Genomic DNA, 12,995 nt, shown 5'->3' on the forward strand with positions numbered 1-12,995 from the left:
GTGAGCTCGAGGCTAGTCAGGGCTACACAAGGAGACCCTGTTTCCAAACAAATAAATAAGTAAATCTTTTTTAAAAAATCATATTGTTGGGCTAATGAGATGGCTCAGTAGGTAAACGCACGTATTTGCCAACCTGACTTTAATTTCATCTGTTAGTCCCATTCACTTAGGTGATTCATATAGGTTGCCCTCTGACCTCCACACTCTCCCTATGACGTGCGCACCCAACACACACACACAGGCACACACACACTCACAGGCACACACACACACAGGCGCACACACATACATAAATGTATAAATAAATAAATAGATAAATGTCATCCTCCCCATGACACGTGCATCCAACACACACACACACACACACACACACACACACACACACACAGACACACACACACAGACACACAGAGAGACAGAGAGATTAATTAAATGACACAAGGGCTGTAGAAGTGGGAAAGTTCACTCAAACCACTATAGTGAAAGGAGAGAACTGACTCCTGCAGGCTGTCCTCTGGCTTCAACACATGCACCATGGCACCTGTTTGCGCGCACACGCACACAGACACACATACACACACGTGCATTATTATATACATGTATGGAAATGTATATGAGACTACCATTATGTAATTATATATACTTGTATATGCTAATACAATGGAAACAAGCAGAGCCAGGTGTGGTGCTATACGCCTTTGATCCCAGATCTCAGATGCAGAGGCAGGCAGATTCCTGTGAGTTTGAGACCCGCCTGATCTATATAGTGAGACCCTGTGTTAATCAATCAATCAATCAATCAGTCAATCAAACAATCAGCAAAACCCTCATATTGTTACTTACTCAGGTAGAAACCCTCACGGCCCTCTATGCCTCAGCTTCCTTATTAAATAATTACAGCCAATAATAAGCACCTTGGGGAGACCGCTCAGTGTGGGTAAGAATAATTGCTGTGTAAACAAGAGGACCTGAGTTCAAATCTCCCAGACCCACAGCAGCTGTCATGGCGGTGTGTGTTTGTAGCCCCAGCACTGGGGAAGCCGAGACACACGGATCTCTGGTGCTCGCTTCAGATACAGTGAGAGACCTTGTCTCAAGGGAGTAAGGCTCCCAACACCCACCTCTGGCATATATGCACATCCACACTGCATGACATGCAGCACACGTACACACAGACACATACACACAAATGCAGAGTGCCTTATAAAGCATTATGGGAATTAAATGAGATACAAATAACTTTGTTTTGTTTTGTTTTTTGAGACAAGGTTTCTGTGCAGCCCTGGCTGTCCTAGACTCACTTTGTAGAGCAGGCTGGCCTGGAACTCCGAGGGATTCACTTCCTTTGCCTCCCTGAGTACTGGGATTGCAGGTGTGTGCCACTATGCCCAGCTGCAAATTAATTCTTAATAAATAGTGACTATGCTTCAGCTCATTACATCTGTATCTGAAGTGTAAGAATTATTGATACATTGGTCAGTTCCAATCACTAACAATTTAATTTGCATTATAACGTCTGCTTTTAAGCTGCAAGATGTTCATTATTTGGACCAAGTGTTGCAATGATTTTACTAGTATATTCATATACCAGAACTCAAGTTATATTCTTAAAATGTGTGCGATTTGGAGCTGGAGAGATGTCTCAGTGGTTGAGAGTGCATACTGCTCTTGCAGAGGTCTCCAGTTGTGTTGCTGTTGCTCACAGCCATCTGTAACTCCTGCTTCAGGGTGATCTCACGCCCTCTTCTGGCCTCCAAGGGCACCTGCACTCATGTGAATATACACACAGATGTATAAAAGCAAATCCTAGGGCTAGGCGTGGTGTTTCATGCCTTCAGTCTAGCAGAGGCAAGCAGATTTCTATGGGTTCAAGACCAGCCTGGTCTACATCTGTGTTCTAGGTCAGCCAGGGTTAAGCAGTGAGATGCCCTGTCTCAAAGACAAAACAAAAACCAAATAAACCCAAAACTTTAAAAGAAAAATAGATTTGCCATTCATGGTATAACATCAATAATGTCTCTCAATATGGTTTTACAGTTAAGAGGTGAGGCCAGCATGGGGCATGGGGGGGTGGGGGGAGAAAGAAAGGAAAAAGAAAACAATAGGCTCTGGCACCTCTGGCTTCCAGATGTGGGGGATTCAGATGACTGGCTTTTGCCACCATCCCTGGCTTTTGCATGTGGTCTCTTATTCACTCTGTAACCTAGGCTGAGCTTGAACTCTTGACAGTTCTACTCCACACTCACAAATGCTGGGATTACAAGTATGTGCCACCATGCCTGGCTTTTATTTTATTTTATTTTGAGATGGGGGGGGGGGGTGTCTCAATGTATAGCCCTGGCTCTTCTAGAATTCACTATGTAGACTAGGCTAGCTTCAACTTAAATTGATCTGCCTTCCTGTGCCTCTGAGTGCTGGAATCAAAGGTGTGTGTGCCAGTATGCCCAGCATGCCCAGCTTTTAAGAAAATGCTTCTTGGGGCCGGAGAGATGGCTCAGCAGCTAAGAGCATATGCTGCTCTTTCAGGGGGCCTGAGTTTGCTTTCCATCACCCATACAGAGCATCTCATAGCCACCTGTAATTCCAGATCCTGGGTGTCTGATGTCTTCTTCTGGTTCCTGAGGGCTCTAGCTCTCCTGTGCACATACCCTATACAGGTACACACACATACAATTAAAAATTTCAATAATCATTTAAAAAAATAAAGAAAATGCTTTTTTAGGGCTGGAGAGATAGCTCATTGGGTAAAGGTGCCTGCTGCCAAACCTTATGACCTAAATTCAATCCCCAGGAGTCACCTAGTGGAGAAGGGAACTGACTCCTCTACGTTGTCCCTTGACCTTCACACGTGCATTCTGGCAGGTATATGCTCACCTCCCCGTACATAAATACATGTAACGTATTTTAAAAATACTTTTAGAAGTTTTTTTTTTTTTAGACAGCTTCACAGTGTAGAACGGGCTGGCCTCAACCTCACAGGAGATCACTTGCCTCTGCTGGGATTAAAAGCATGTGCTACCACGCCTGGCTAGCATTTTTTCTTTGAAGTGTGTGTGTGTGTGTGTGTGTGTGTGTGTGTGTGTGTAGGGGTCAGTGGACAACCTTAGGCTTGAGTTAGGGTTCTGTTGTTCATTGCTCTGTAAACTGGGATGGCTGGCCTGCTGGTTTGTGAGATCCTCCTGTCTCTGCCTCCTGTCTCCCTGTAGAAGCCGTGGGATTACAGGTACCCTCTGCCATACCTGGCTTCACATGGGTCTAGAGATTTGAACTCAGGTCCCCACACTCCTCACTCTCACATAGTGAGTGTTTTACCCATTGAGCTGTCTGCTCCCTCGACCCCCCACCCCACCCCCTCCCAGCTCTCTTTAAGCATTTTTAATGGTCTCTCTCATTCAGACATTCTTTTCACACAATGGACATTTATAGGCGCCTACTCCAGGCCAGACGCCAAAGCCTTGTGGGGCATGGCACGATGCCTCCCTCCTGAAGCCCCCAGGTTGTGTAAAACAGGCTCTGGAGCAGCTGGTTGCTCTCTCTCCAGTGGGGTGTGGAGTAGGAGTCATCCTACTGAGAGCTGATGTAGGGTCTGGGGGGGGGGGCGGGCAGTTGGTTACAATGGAAGAAAGACCTCTGGGAAGGTTGGAGGCCCGGAGTGGTGAGGGTGGGAATTCAGGACAGAGGCCTGTCCCTTCCCATAGTGAGCCCCCAGCCAAGGCCCCTAGGAAGGCTGGCATCTTCCAGGGAGGTGGAGCTTCGAGGGGACTCCCCAGGGGGGTAAGAATTGACGGTGACCTCCCTCCATCCCTGCCCTTCAAATCGGCTCCCTTTCAGTGTGTGCCTGAGGTATTGTTCCTCTTTTGTAAAGAGAAGGATCGGTAACAAAGCCGGGTGGGTGGGCAGGCAGCCCAAGGGGCCTCTTCTCTCCCCCAACAGCATCTGCACTGGGAGGGTAGGCGGGTACAGCAATGTCCCATACACATACACCTCTGGCTTCACAGGAACGGGCTGTTGCCATAGTGACAGGCAGGCCTTGCATCTCACTGGCCCCTAGAGTGCCCTCCCCACTATGGCGGCCAGAGTCAGAGCCCCCAGCTCTTTTGCATCCCAGAGTGGGGGCAGGGACATAGAAAAACAGAGCTCCCAGGCCAGTCTCTTCATCTGTCCATCTTAGCCCCAGTCATCCTGACAGGTGCCCAGGAGGTAGCACTGAGCCTTGAGTTCAGAAATAAGCCATCCTTGGCCCTGGTGCCTGCGGTGGCCCTTAGTGTTCTGCAAAAAGGAAGGTAAAGAGGGAGAGAGGGCTCATAGGGTGGGTAAGGACACTGCGGCTCACAGAGCAGAGCCTGCACTCTGTCCAGAAAAGGTGGGGACGGCCCCTGAGAGGTGATGATGGAGCCTTCTGTGATAGGTGGAACTAGAGGGGAAAGGCCTTCGGGTGTTGGTGGGAAAAACAAAAACCACAAAACTTAGAGAATCGGGGAGTGAGGGTAGGTCATGGGGTGGGAGTTGGGAGGAGGAAGAGGGGGAGGGATCACCCTCAGGGATCTACTTGTCTCCTATCCCCCAGCGGCCCCCCAGCAGTGGAACCAACAGGTGTGGATCACACCTCTGGCTTTAATTTGTGGGTCCTGGGGGTTCAAACTCAGGCCCTTGGGTTTGCCCAGTAAAGTAGGCATGCTTTACTGCCTAAGCCATGTCCCTAGGCCAGCGTTTAGGATCTTGCCGCCAGCCGTACCTCTGGGGTCTCCCAGGGCCTGCTTTTGGTGTGCAGGGGCGGCTGCATCTTCACAAAGCCCCTTCAGTCTTTTCAGAGGTAGAGGGGCTGGGCGCATGCCAGTGACAGCATATGTTTGTCTTTGTTCCCACCGAGTTCCAGCTAGGTTCTCAGGGAGCTGAGAGACAGTGGGAACCAAAATGACTGCCCCGTTTTCTCACTGTGGCCATCAGGGCTGTCCCAACTTCTTCCTGAATCCCAGCTCTAAATATAGCGGGAGGGTATTGGTCAAGCCACAACACTTGGGCATCTGCCTTTCTGTGTGTTGGGGGGGGGGGGGGGCGGGAAGCAACTTTAAGAAGGGAAACAGTTTGCCTGTCAGCCCTGACCCCTAGGAGGTATATACGTCAGTAAATAGCTTCACTTTCAGACTTGTACAGTGGGCATGGGCTTTCCTCTAAAGCCATAAGGGCTGAAAGTATCACTATGAACCGGCTGGCTCAGGGGCTGGATATGGTGCATACCTACCATCCCAGCCAGCACTTGCCAGCGGGGAGCAGAAGGGTGAGAAGTCCAAAGTCATCCTTTGATGCCTAATAAGTGTGAGGCCAGCTTGGACTACAGCAGTCTCAGAAACAATCAAATATGGAGTTTGAGAGACTCATCGGGCATTGAGAGTCTTCCAGAGGACCTGGGTTCAATTCCCAGCACCCACATGGCAGTTCACAAAGCCTCCAAGGCCCTCCAAGGGCACCAGGCACTCAAGTGGTGGACACACATAGACATACACGCAGGCAGAACACTCATACATAAATAAGACAGTTTAAAATTTAAAACAAGCTGGGCATGGTGGCGCACACCTTTAATCCCAGAACTCGGGAGGCATGCGGATCGTTGCGAGTTCAAGGCCGGCCAAGGCTACACAGAGAGACCCTGTCTCGAAAAAAACAAACAAACAAAAATTAAAATAAATAAAAATAAAGCAAAAAGCAAACAAAAAAAGCAAATGGAGTCTGGGCCAGAGAGATGGCTCAGTATAAAGGCAGTTATTACCAGTCATGACCACCTGAGTTCAGTGGGCAGGTCCCACACAGTGGAGCTAGAGAACTGCCTCCCCATGCTGGCGTGCATAGTTTCATGAGAGTGCATGCACACCTCTCTCTCTCTCTCTCTCTCTCTCTCTCTCTCTCTCTCTCTCTCTCTCTCTCTCTCTCTCACACACACACACACACACACACACACACACACACGAAAACACACACTAAAGCTTGGGCTGGGCATGTTGCTTAGTTGGCAGAGTGCTTGTCTAAAATATACGAGGCTCCCTGGGTTTCATCCCTAGAACGAATGGCGTAAAAGTCGTGGTGCCAACCCTTATGAGGCAGGAAGACCTTGTCTCAAAAACAAGAGCAACAAAAATACCCTGAGGACTCCGCAACTAGCTTGCCTGGGGCTTGGAGACCTTGAGATGATCCCCTCCCACCTGGGAAGAAAAGGGCGTATCTGACGTAGGGAGAGTATGCACGGGGACGGGGCGGGGGGAGATGGTGAAAAAGAGTGGAAGGCAAGAAGAGCTGCCTCGAGACATGGCCCACTCACCACCTGCGTGGCAGAGAGGCGCGGCACCTTTAAAGAGCGACGAGGGGCGTGCCCGGAGAGGCTGCCCCGCCTCCGGGCGTGTCTTTCCCACTGACCACGCCCCCCGGAGGGTTTGGCGTTGCGGAGGCTGGCGACGAAGACCGCGCCGGCTCTGGCTGGAGTGGCGGCGGCGGCGGCGGCTTTGGCTGTTCCTCCGAAGGCATCGCGCGCTCCGGGACGCACGTGGGCGACCGGGAGATGGCGCGCGGCCCGCGACGTGGCGCGCAGATCACGGGACGCGGGATGGACCGGCTTGAGTGAGCCCGGGCGGCCGCGCCGGGGGGCGATGGCCGTGCCACCGCTGCTCCGCGGGGCGCTGCTGCTGTGGCAGCTGCTGGCGACGGGCGGCGCGGCGCTGGAGATCGGCCGCTTCGATCCGGAGCGAGGCCATGGTCCCGCGCCGTGCCAAGCGGTGGAGATCCCCATGTGCCGGGGCATCGGCTACAACCTGACTCGCATGCCCAATCTACTGGGCCACACGTCGCAGGGCGAGGCGGCCGCGCAGCTGGCCGAGTTCGCGCCTCTCGTGCAGTACGGCTGCCACAGCCACCTGCGCTTCTTCCTCTGCTCGCTCTACGCCCCAATGTGCACGGACCAGGTCTCCACTCCCATCCCCGCCTGCCGGCCCATGTGCGAGCAGGCTCGTCTACGCTGCGCCCCCATCATGGAGCAGTTCAATTTCGGCTGGCCCGACTCGCTCGACTGCGCCCGGCTCCCCACGCGCAACGACCCTCACGCGCTCTGCATGGAGGCACCCGAAAACGCTACTGCAGGCCCCACAGAACCCCACAAGGGCCTGGGCATGCTGCCGGTGGCACCTCGGCCCGCGAAGCCACCGGGAGATTCAGCCCCAGGTCCCGGCAGCGGTGGCACCTGCGACAATCCCGAGAAGTTCCAGTACGTGGAGAAGAGTCGCTCGTGCGCTCCGCGCTGCGGGCCGGGCGTCGAGGTGTTCTGGTCTCGGCGCGACAAGGACTTCGCCCTGGTCTGGATGGCTGTGTGGTCCGCGCTGTGCTTCTTCTCCACGGCCTTCACCGTGTTCACCTTCCTGCTGGAGCCTCACCGATTCCAGTACCCCGAACGCCCCATTATCTTCCTTTCCATGTGCTACAACGTCTACTCTTTGGCCTTCCTGATCCGAGCAGTGGCAGGTGCACAGAGTGTGGCCTGCGACCAGGAGGCAGGGGCTCTGTATGTGATCCAGGAGGGCCTGGAAAACACTGGCTGCACCCTGGTCTTCCTATTGCTCTATTATTTCGGTATGGCAAGCTCACTTTGGTGGGTGGTTTTGACTCTCACCTGGTTCCTGGCTGCAGGCAAAAAATGGGGCCACGAGGCTATTGAGGCCCATGGCAGCTACTTCCACATGGCAGCTTGGGGCCTGCCAGCACTCAAGACCATTGTGGTCCTGACACTGCGCAAGGTGGCCGGGGATGAGCTGACGGGCCTCTGCTATGTGGCCAACATGGACCCAGCAGCCCTCACTGGCTTCGTGTTGGTACCCCTCTCTTGCTACCTGGTACTGGGCACCAGCTTCCTCCTGACCGGTTTTGTGGCGCTCTTCCACATCCGCAAAATTATGAAGACCGGCGGCACCAACACGGAGAAGCTGGAGAAGCTCATGGTCAAGATCGGAGTCTTCTCCATCCTTTACACCGTGCCGGCCACCTGTGTCATTGTCTGCTACGTTTACGAACGCCTCAACATGGACTTCTGGCGCCTTCGGGCCACAGAGCAACCGTGCACTGCTGCCATGGTGCCCGGAGGCCGGAGAGACTGCTCGCTGCCAGGGGGCTCGGTGCCCACTGTAGCTGTCTTTATGCTCAAAATCTTCATGTCTTTGGTGGTGGGCATCACCAGTGGAGTCTGGGTATGGAGTTCCAAGACTTTCCAGACTTGGCAGAGCCTGTGCTACCGAAAACTGGCCGCTGGCCGAGCCCGGGCCAAGGCCTGCCGAACCCCAGGGGGCTATGGCCGTGGTACCCACTGCCACTACAAGGCCCCCACGGTGGTTTTGCACATGACTAAGACAGACCCCTCTCTGGAGAGCCCTACACACCTCTAGGACATAGGCTGGGCTAGGGGCTATGCCTGCTCCCTCCTTGCTGTCCCCTCCCCCTTCAGAGACAGCTGACTAACAGCTGCCCAGCTGTCAAGGTCAGGCAAGTGAGACACGGGGCTGAGGACTAGGGTGGGGACCCAGTAAGGCTCAGGGCCCCGTCACGCACAGAGTTGGGTCCTCAGAGGGTCCCAGGATAAGGGGTAAGAAGGGGCAGGGTCCAGTGCAGAGTTTATTTAATGATGTAATTTATTGTGGCATTTCTCTGGAACTGTGGCTGGAATAAACCCTCGTGTGGCACTGCTGTGTCCTGCCTGGGCTGGAAAGAGGGAAGACAAGACAGGAGGGAGAGAGACTTCACAATCAGCACTGGGGGTGACAGGCCGGGAGGTTCATCCTCTAACCCATGTCCTGGCTCCCTGTCAAGGAGGAAGTTTCCCCCCACAGGCATTGGTGCTTTATAGGAATCCTAGACTGCTTGAGGTGTGTGTGTGTCTGCGTGTGTGCGTGCGCGCGCGTGGGGTCAAGACTGAGACCCCTGCCTCTGAAGTGGAACAAGGACGCCTTCCTGAATACCCCAAGGAATGCCTGGGTGCCACACAGTTGCCTCTAGCCCTAGTAGTGTTTGGGGAAACAGGTAAGCTTTCTCTTTTTCACTCTGCTTTGGAAAATAAAAGAGTTAGGGCTAGCAAGACAGCTCCGTGGGTAAGGGTGCTTGCAGCCAAGGCTGAGGATGTGTGTTCAATCGCTGGGACTCATGGTGGGAGAGCCAACTCACAAATTATTTTTTGATCTCCACATGTGCACTGTAGCCCACTACACAAGTAAATAAATGTAATAAGAGGTTTATTATTAAAAAAAAAAAAAAAGCCAAGGAGTTAGACAGTTTCCAAGTTGTCCCCTCAACCTAGTCTGGAGGATGGCTATCCTCATTATTGAAGATTGCTGGGAGCTGGGCCACAGGCATCGGCAGAGTGCTCGCCTAGCATACATGAAGCACTGGGTACCATCTCCAGCACAGCTTAAAAGAGGCATGATAGAGCATGTCTGTAATTGAAATACTTGGGAGGTAGAGGCAGGAAGATCAGGAATTCAAGATCAGGCAACTCCTACTACATGAGACTTTTGACAAAAAAATCAAAATAAAAAAGGGAATGGGCAAGCCAGAAGGTTCAGCAGGTAAAGCTGCTTGCCACCAAGTCCAAGTCTAAATTGAGTTCAATCCCTTGAACCTGCATGGTAGGGGAGACCCACTTCCCACCACCTTCTCATACCCCATAACTTGATGTAGAAATATTCTTTAAAGAATTATTGTTTAGCAAGGTAGAAGCCTTGTCTTAGAAAGCAAAACAGCATTTACAACATTAACATTGAAACCCCTAACAACAAAACAATCTTTGGTAGTTGGATCCCCAACCTAGCTCTTACTATTTTGGGATGGAGGGGAAGATGGGCCTGGACTATGCTTACATCTTGGTAGAAGACAGCCTTAGAGGTAGGAAGCTATTGAGTTCAGTGAGAACTGTGGCTCATCTCACCCACCATAAGTATAGAACTTGGAGTGCTGTGAGAATAAGGCAGGTCTACAGGGACGAGCACAGTTGTGCTGGGGCTGTTGGCACATCTGTGTGCGTCTGGAAAAACACTATGTAAACTTGTGTGCTATGTGCAGTCATCATGGAGTTCCTATCAGCCCAAACTGTGTGTGTGCGCGCACACTCAAGTGTGTACATGGGCCAGGAATGTTGTGTCTATCAGCTCACTGACCCACACCCAGCTTTTTCTGTGGGTGCTGGAGGAGGGGTTCATCTCAGGTCCTCATATTTGCAAAGCATGTGCTGTTGCCCACTGTACCATCTCCCCAGTCCCACAGACAAGGATCATGATCACTGTGCCTGGATGCATTCCACGCTTAGCCAGCTAGGTGAGCGCAGCACCTCAGAAAGATTTTCCGTTTTTGCGTTTTGAGGCAGGGTTTCTTTACATAGCCCTGGCTGTCCTGAAACTGAGAGGGCTCCCCATCCCTACCACCTGAGTGCTGGGATTAAAGACACTCTTCCCAGCCGGCTGTCTAAGGAAGTTTTTAGAAACTTTATTACGCCTCAGCCCTCATGTCATGTGTTTTTGTAATCTTGGTAAAATGAGAAGCAGAAAACACAAAACCTCTATTACATGCCATTATCTCTGGGAGTAGAGTGTATACACTGAACCGTGATATGAACTAGATACTTGCTGCACAGCACACTACTCTTGCTTTGCAGGGGAGCCACACCCCCAGGCTGTCCTAGGAAGTGGCCTTGTCTTGTGTCTCAGTCAAGGGCTCTCTGGCATGAGGAACAGCTCTTAACAGCCCACGCTGGGAGCAGGAAGCTAGTGGCCTGCGCAGGATTTTGGCAGCCAGACACCTGGAAAGAGGAAGGCAGGGGCTGTGCTGAGTTGTGCTTTTAATGGGCAATCAGTGCACCCCTATCCTTGCCAGTCATAGGCAAGGAAGGGATCGGTCCCTGGTTGTCTGTGCAATGGAAACAAGACCGGTGTTGGCTTCTAGAGAAACTAAGGGGCGGGGTGTGTGTGTGTGATGGTGGAGCAGGCTCACATGGGGAGAGTGGGGATATAACGCTGTGCTGTGTCTTTGTCACTTTCTGAAACAAGGTCTATATTTCCTAGGCCAGCCTTGAATTTCTGGTCCTGTTTCCTTGGCCTCCATAGGAATGCCTTCTAGTAGCTACTCCAACACCCAGATGCCACCTAGGTAACACTAACCATGTTTTGGGGAAAGGGTGGAGGGCATAGGACAGAATGAGGGGCCTCACTGGAGGATGACACGGTCCCACATCCACAAAGGAACAAGACTGTAGATGTGGGATGAATGACACTCAGGAGTGAGCTGGCAAGGATGTCTGAGAGGGCTGCTTCCTCCTGTGTGCTCAGTGCAGGCCAGGCTGGTAGAAGTCAGTGGCAAGACCTGCGTCTGATTCCCTTCCTGATTGACTGCTTCTGTAGTGTGACAGAGGGCTGGCAAAGCCTTCCAACCTCATTAACAGGCTGATGCTCAGCAATGAACTACTCAAACCCACTGACTTTTAAAAAAAAAAAAAAAGCAAGCACAATGAAAACAAGGCGCTGCAGGACAGAGCTGCAGAGCCAAGTCCATATAAATTCACTGTATTGTTTGTGCTTGAAATAACCCCACTCCCAGGGCTGTACTGCCCATCACTGCCCCAAGAGCAAAAATCAGAGTTGTCTATTCTTTATAAACACAAGTACATAATGTTTATTTGAAATTCTAATTTATTACAAGTCTACCCTTTATCTGCGGCCCTTCCTCCTTTAAGACAATTTAAAAAGCCACCATGTAGATGTCACTGCAGTGGGAACACCAGCCAGGGTAAGAAGCAGGGAGGCAGCAGGGCCAGGGATCACGGTGTATTAGTGTGCACCCCAGCCAAGCCTGCAGGAGCGGGGACAGGACTCAGCCACAGCGAGGCCTGCCCTGTCTTGGGAGTGGTGAGCCTGCTTGATCTGGTGGGCTTCTTTTCCTTTAAATAAGGAGAGCTGAGGGGCTCACATTTTCCAAATCCAAAATTGGTAGGAAAGAAAGTTAAACCCTGCCTTGTACTTTTATCAAAATCTGTCATAAAAGGGAAAGCAGACTACAAACTTTTGCCTAAATACAACACGAGGCTAGACTGGCTACAAAGGGCAGAGCTGGCCCCTGCCACCACCTCCCAATGCTGACACAACTGCCGCCCACTGTCCACTGTCCACTGAGGAGATGCACTTCAAGGGAGTGCAAGGTCTGCCAGGGCAGAGAGGGGGCTCCAATGCCAGCTCCTGCTGCCCACAGGCCTCTCTGAGGGGAGTAAAGCTAACACGTATCATAGAAACTGTACTGTACATGTGCCAAAGCAAAATGACAAGTATTTTACAACATGTTCTTTATACAGTATCACTGCGGAAACAAGCAACTTTAATAACTACAAAAGTCAATTTAAAAAATTAAACATTTTCACTTCTTCCTGCTCTCTTTCGGCTCCCTAAGGGCTTGTCTGGTTTGTGGGTGGGCTAGGCTCCAACACCCTTCTGGCCAGACCCATCAATGCCAAGGTCATAGCATGATTAGAAGCAGGAGTCCAGTCTGTATGGGAAGTGCCTTAGTTTGCGTTGTTTTTTTATGAGACGGCGAGTTGGGTGAGGGTGTGGAAGGGCTGCCACAATGGAGAGGGCACCCAGGAACAGCTCCAGAAAATGTCCCTCAATTCTGCCACAATCAACTCAAAGCCCACACTGTCCCAAGATGCTGGTGAACACAGAATTCTGTATGGCACTCGCTGATACTGTCACCTGAGAGGGAGGAGGAAGAGACAGTGTGGACATAGAGAAATAGGACTGTGTATAAATATAAATTCAAAATCATCCACACCTCACCCAGCACAGCCAGATGACGCTCCTTCCTACTGTGGGGCACAGCACCCTCTCTGAGAGCAGGGGCTTGGCACTGCTGTAATGATGAGGTGGGAAGGGGAGGAGGAGGGAGAGGAGGAGGCGAAGGGCAGAGCCATATCTAGGCTTCTCCCAACTCTC

At 51.7% G+C, this 12,995-nt stretch overlaps 1 protein-coding gene across 1 annotated transcript; it reads left to right on the forward strand.

The window, feature by feature from the left end:
• Positions 1-6,489: 6,489 nt before the first annotated feature.
• On the forward strand, positions 6,490-8,583 carry Fzd9 (frizzled class receptor 9). The gene has a single exon (XM_051161280.1). The coding sequence runs from the start codon at positions 6,639-6,641 to the stop codon at positions 8,415-8,417; it is 1,779 nt and encodes a 592-aa protein (XP_051017237.1). The 5' UTR covers positions 6,490-6,638; the 3' UTR covers positions 8,418-8,583.
• Positions 8,584-12,995: the final 4,412 nt, after the last annotated feature.

Source organism: Acomys russatus, chromosome 19 (assembly GCF_903995435.1).
Source record: "Acomys russatus chromosome 19, mAcoRus1.1, whole genome shotgun sequence".
Lineage (NCBI taxonomy): Eukaryota > Metazoa > Chordata > Mammalia > Rodentia > Muridae > Acomys > Acomys russatus.

Bases quoted from the DNA above. Each gene is read 5' to 3' on its own strand.
- Fzd9 (XM_051161280.1), top strand. From the start codon at position 6,639: ATGGCCGTGCCACCGCTGCTCCGCGGGGCGCTGCTGCTGTGGCAGCTG.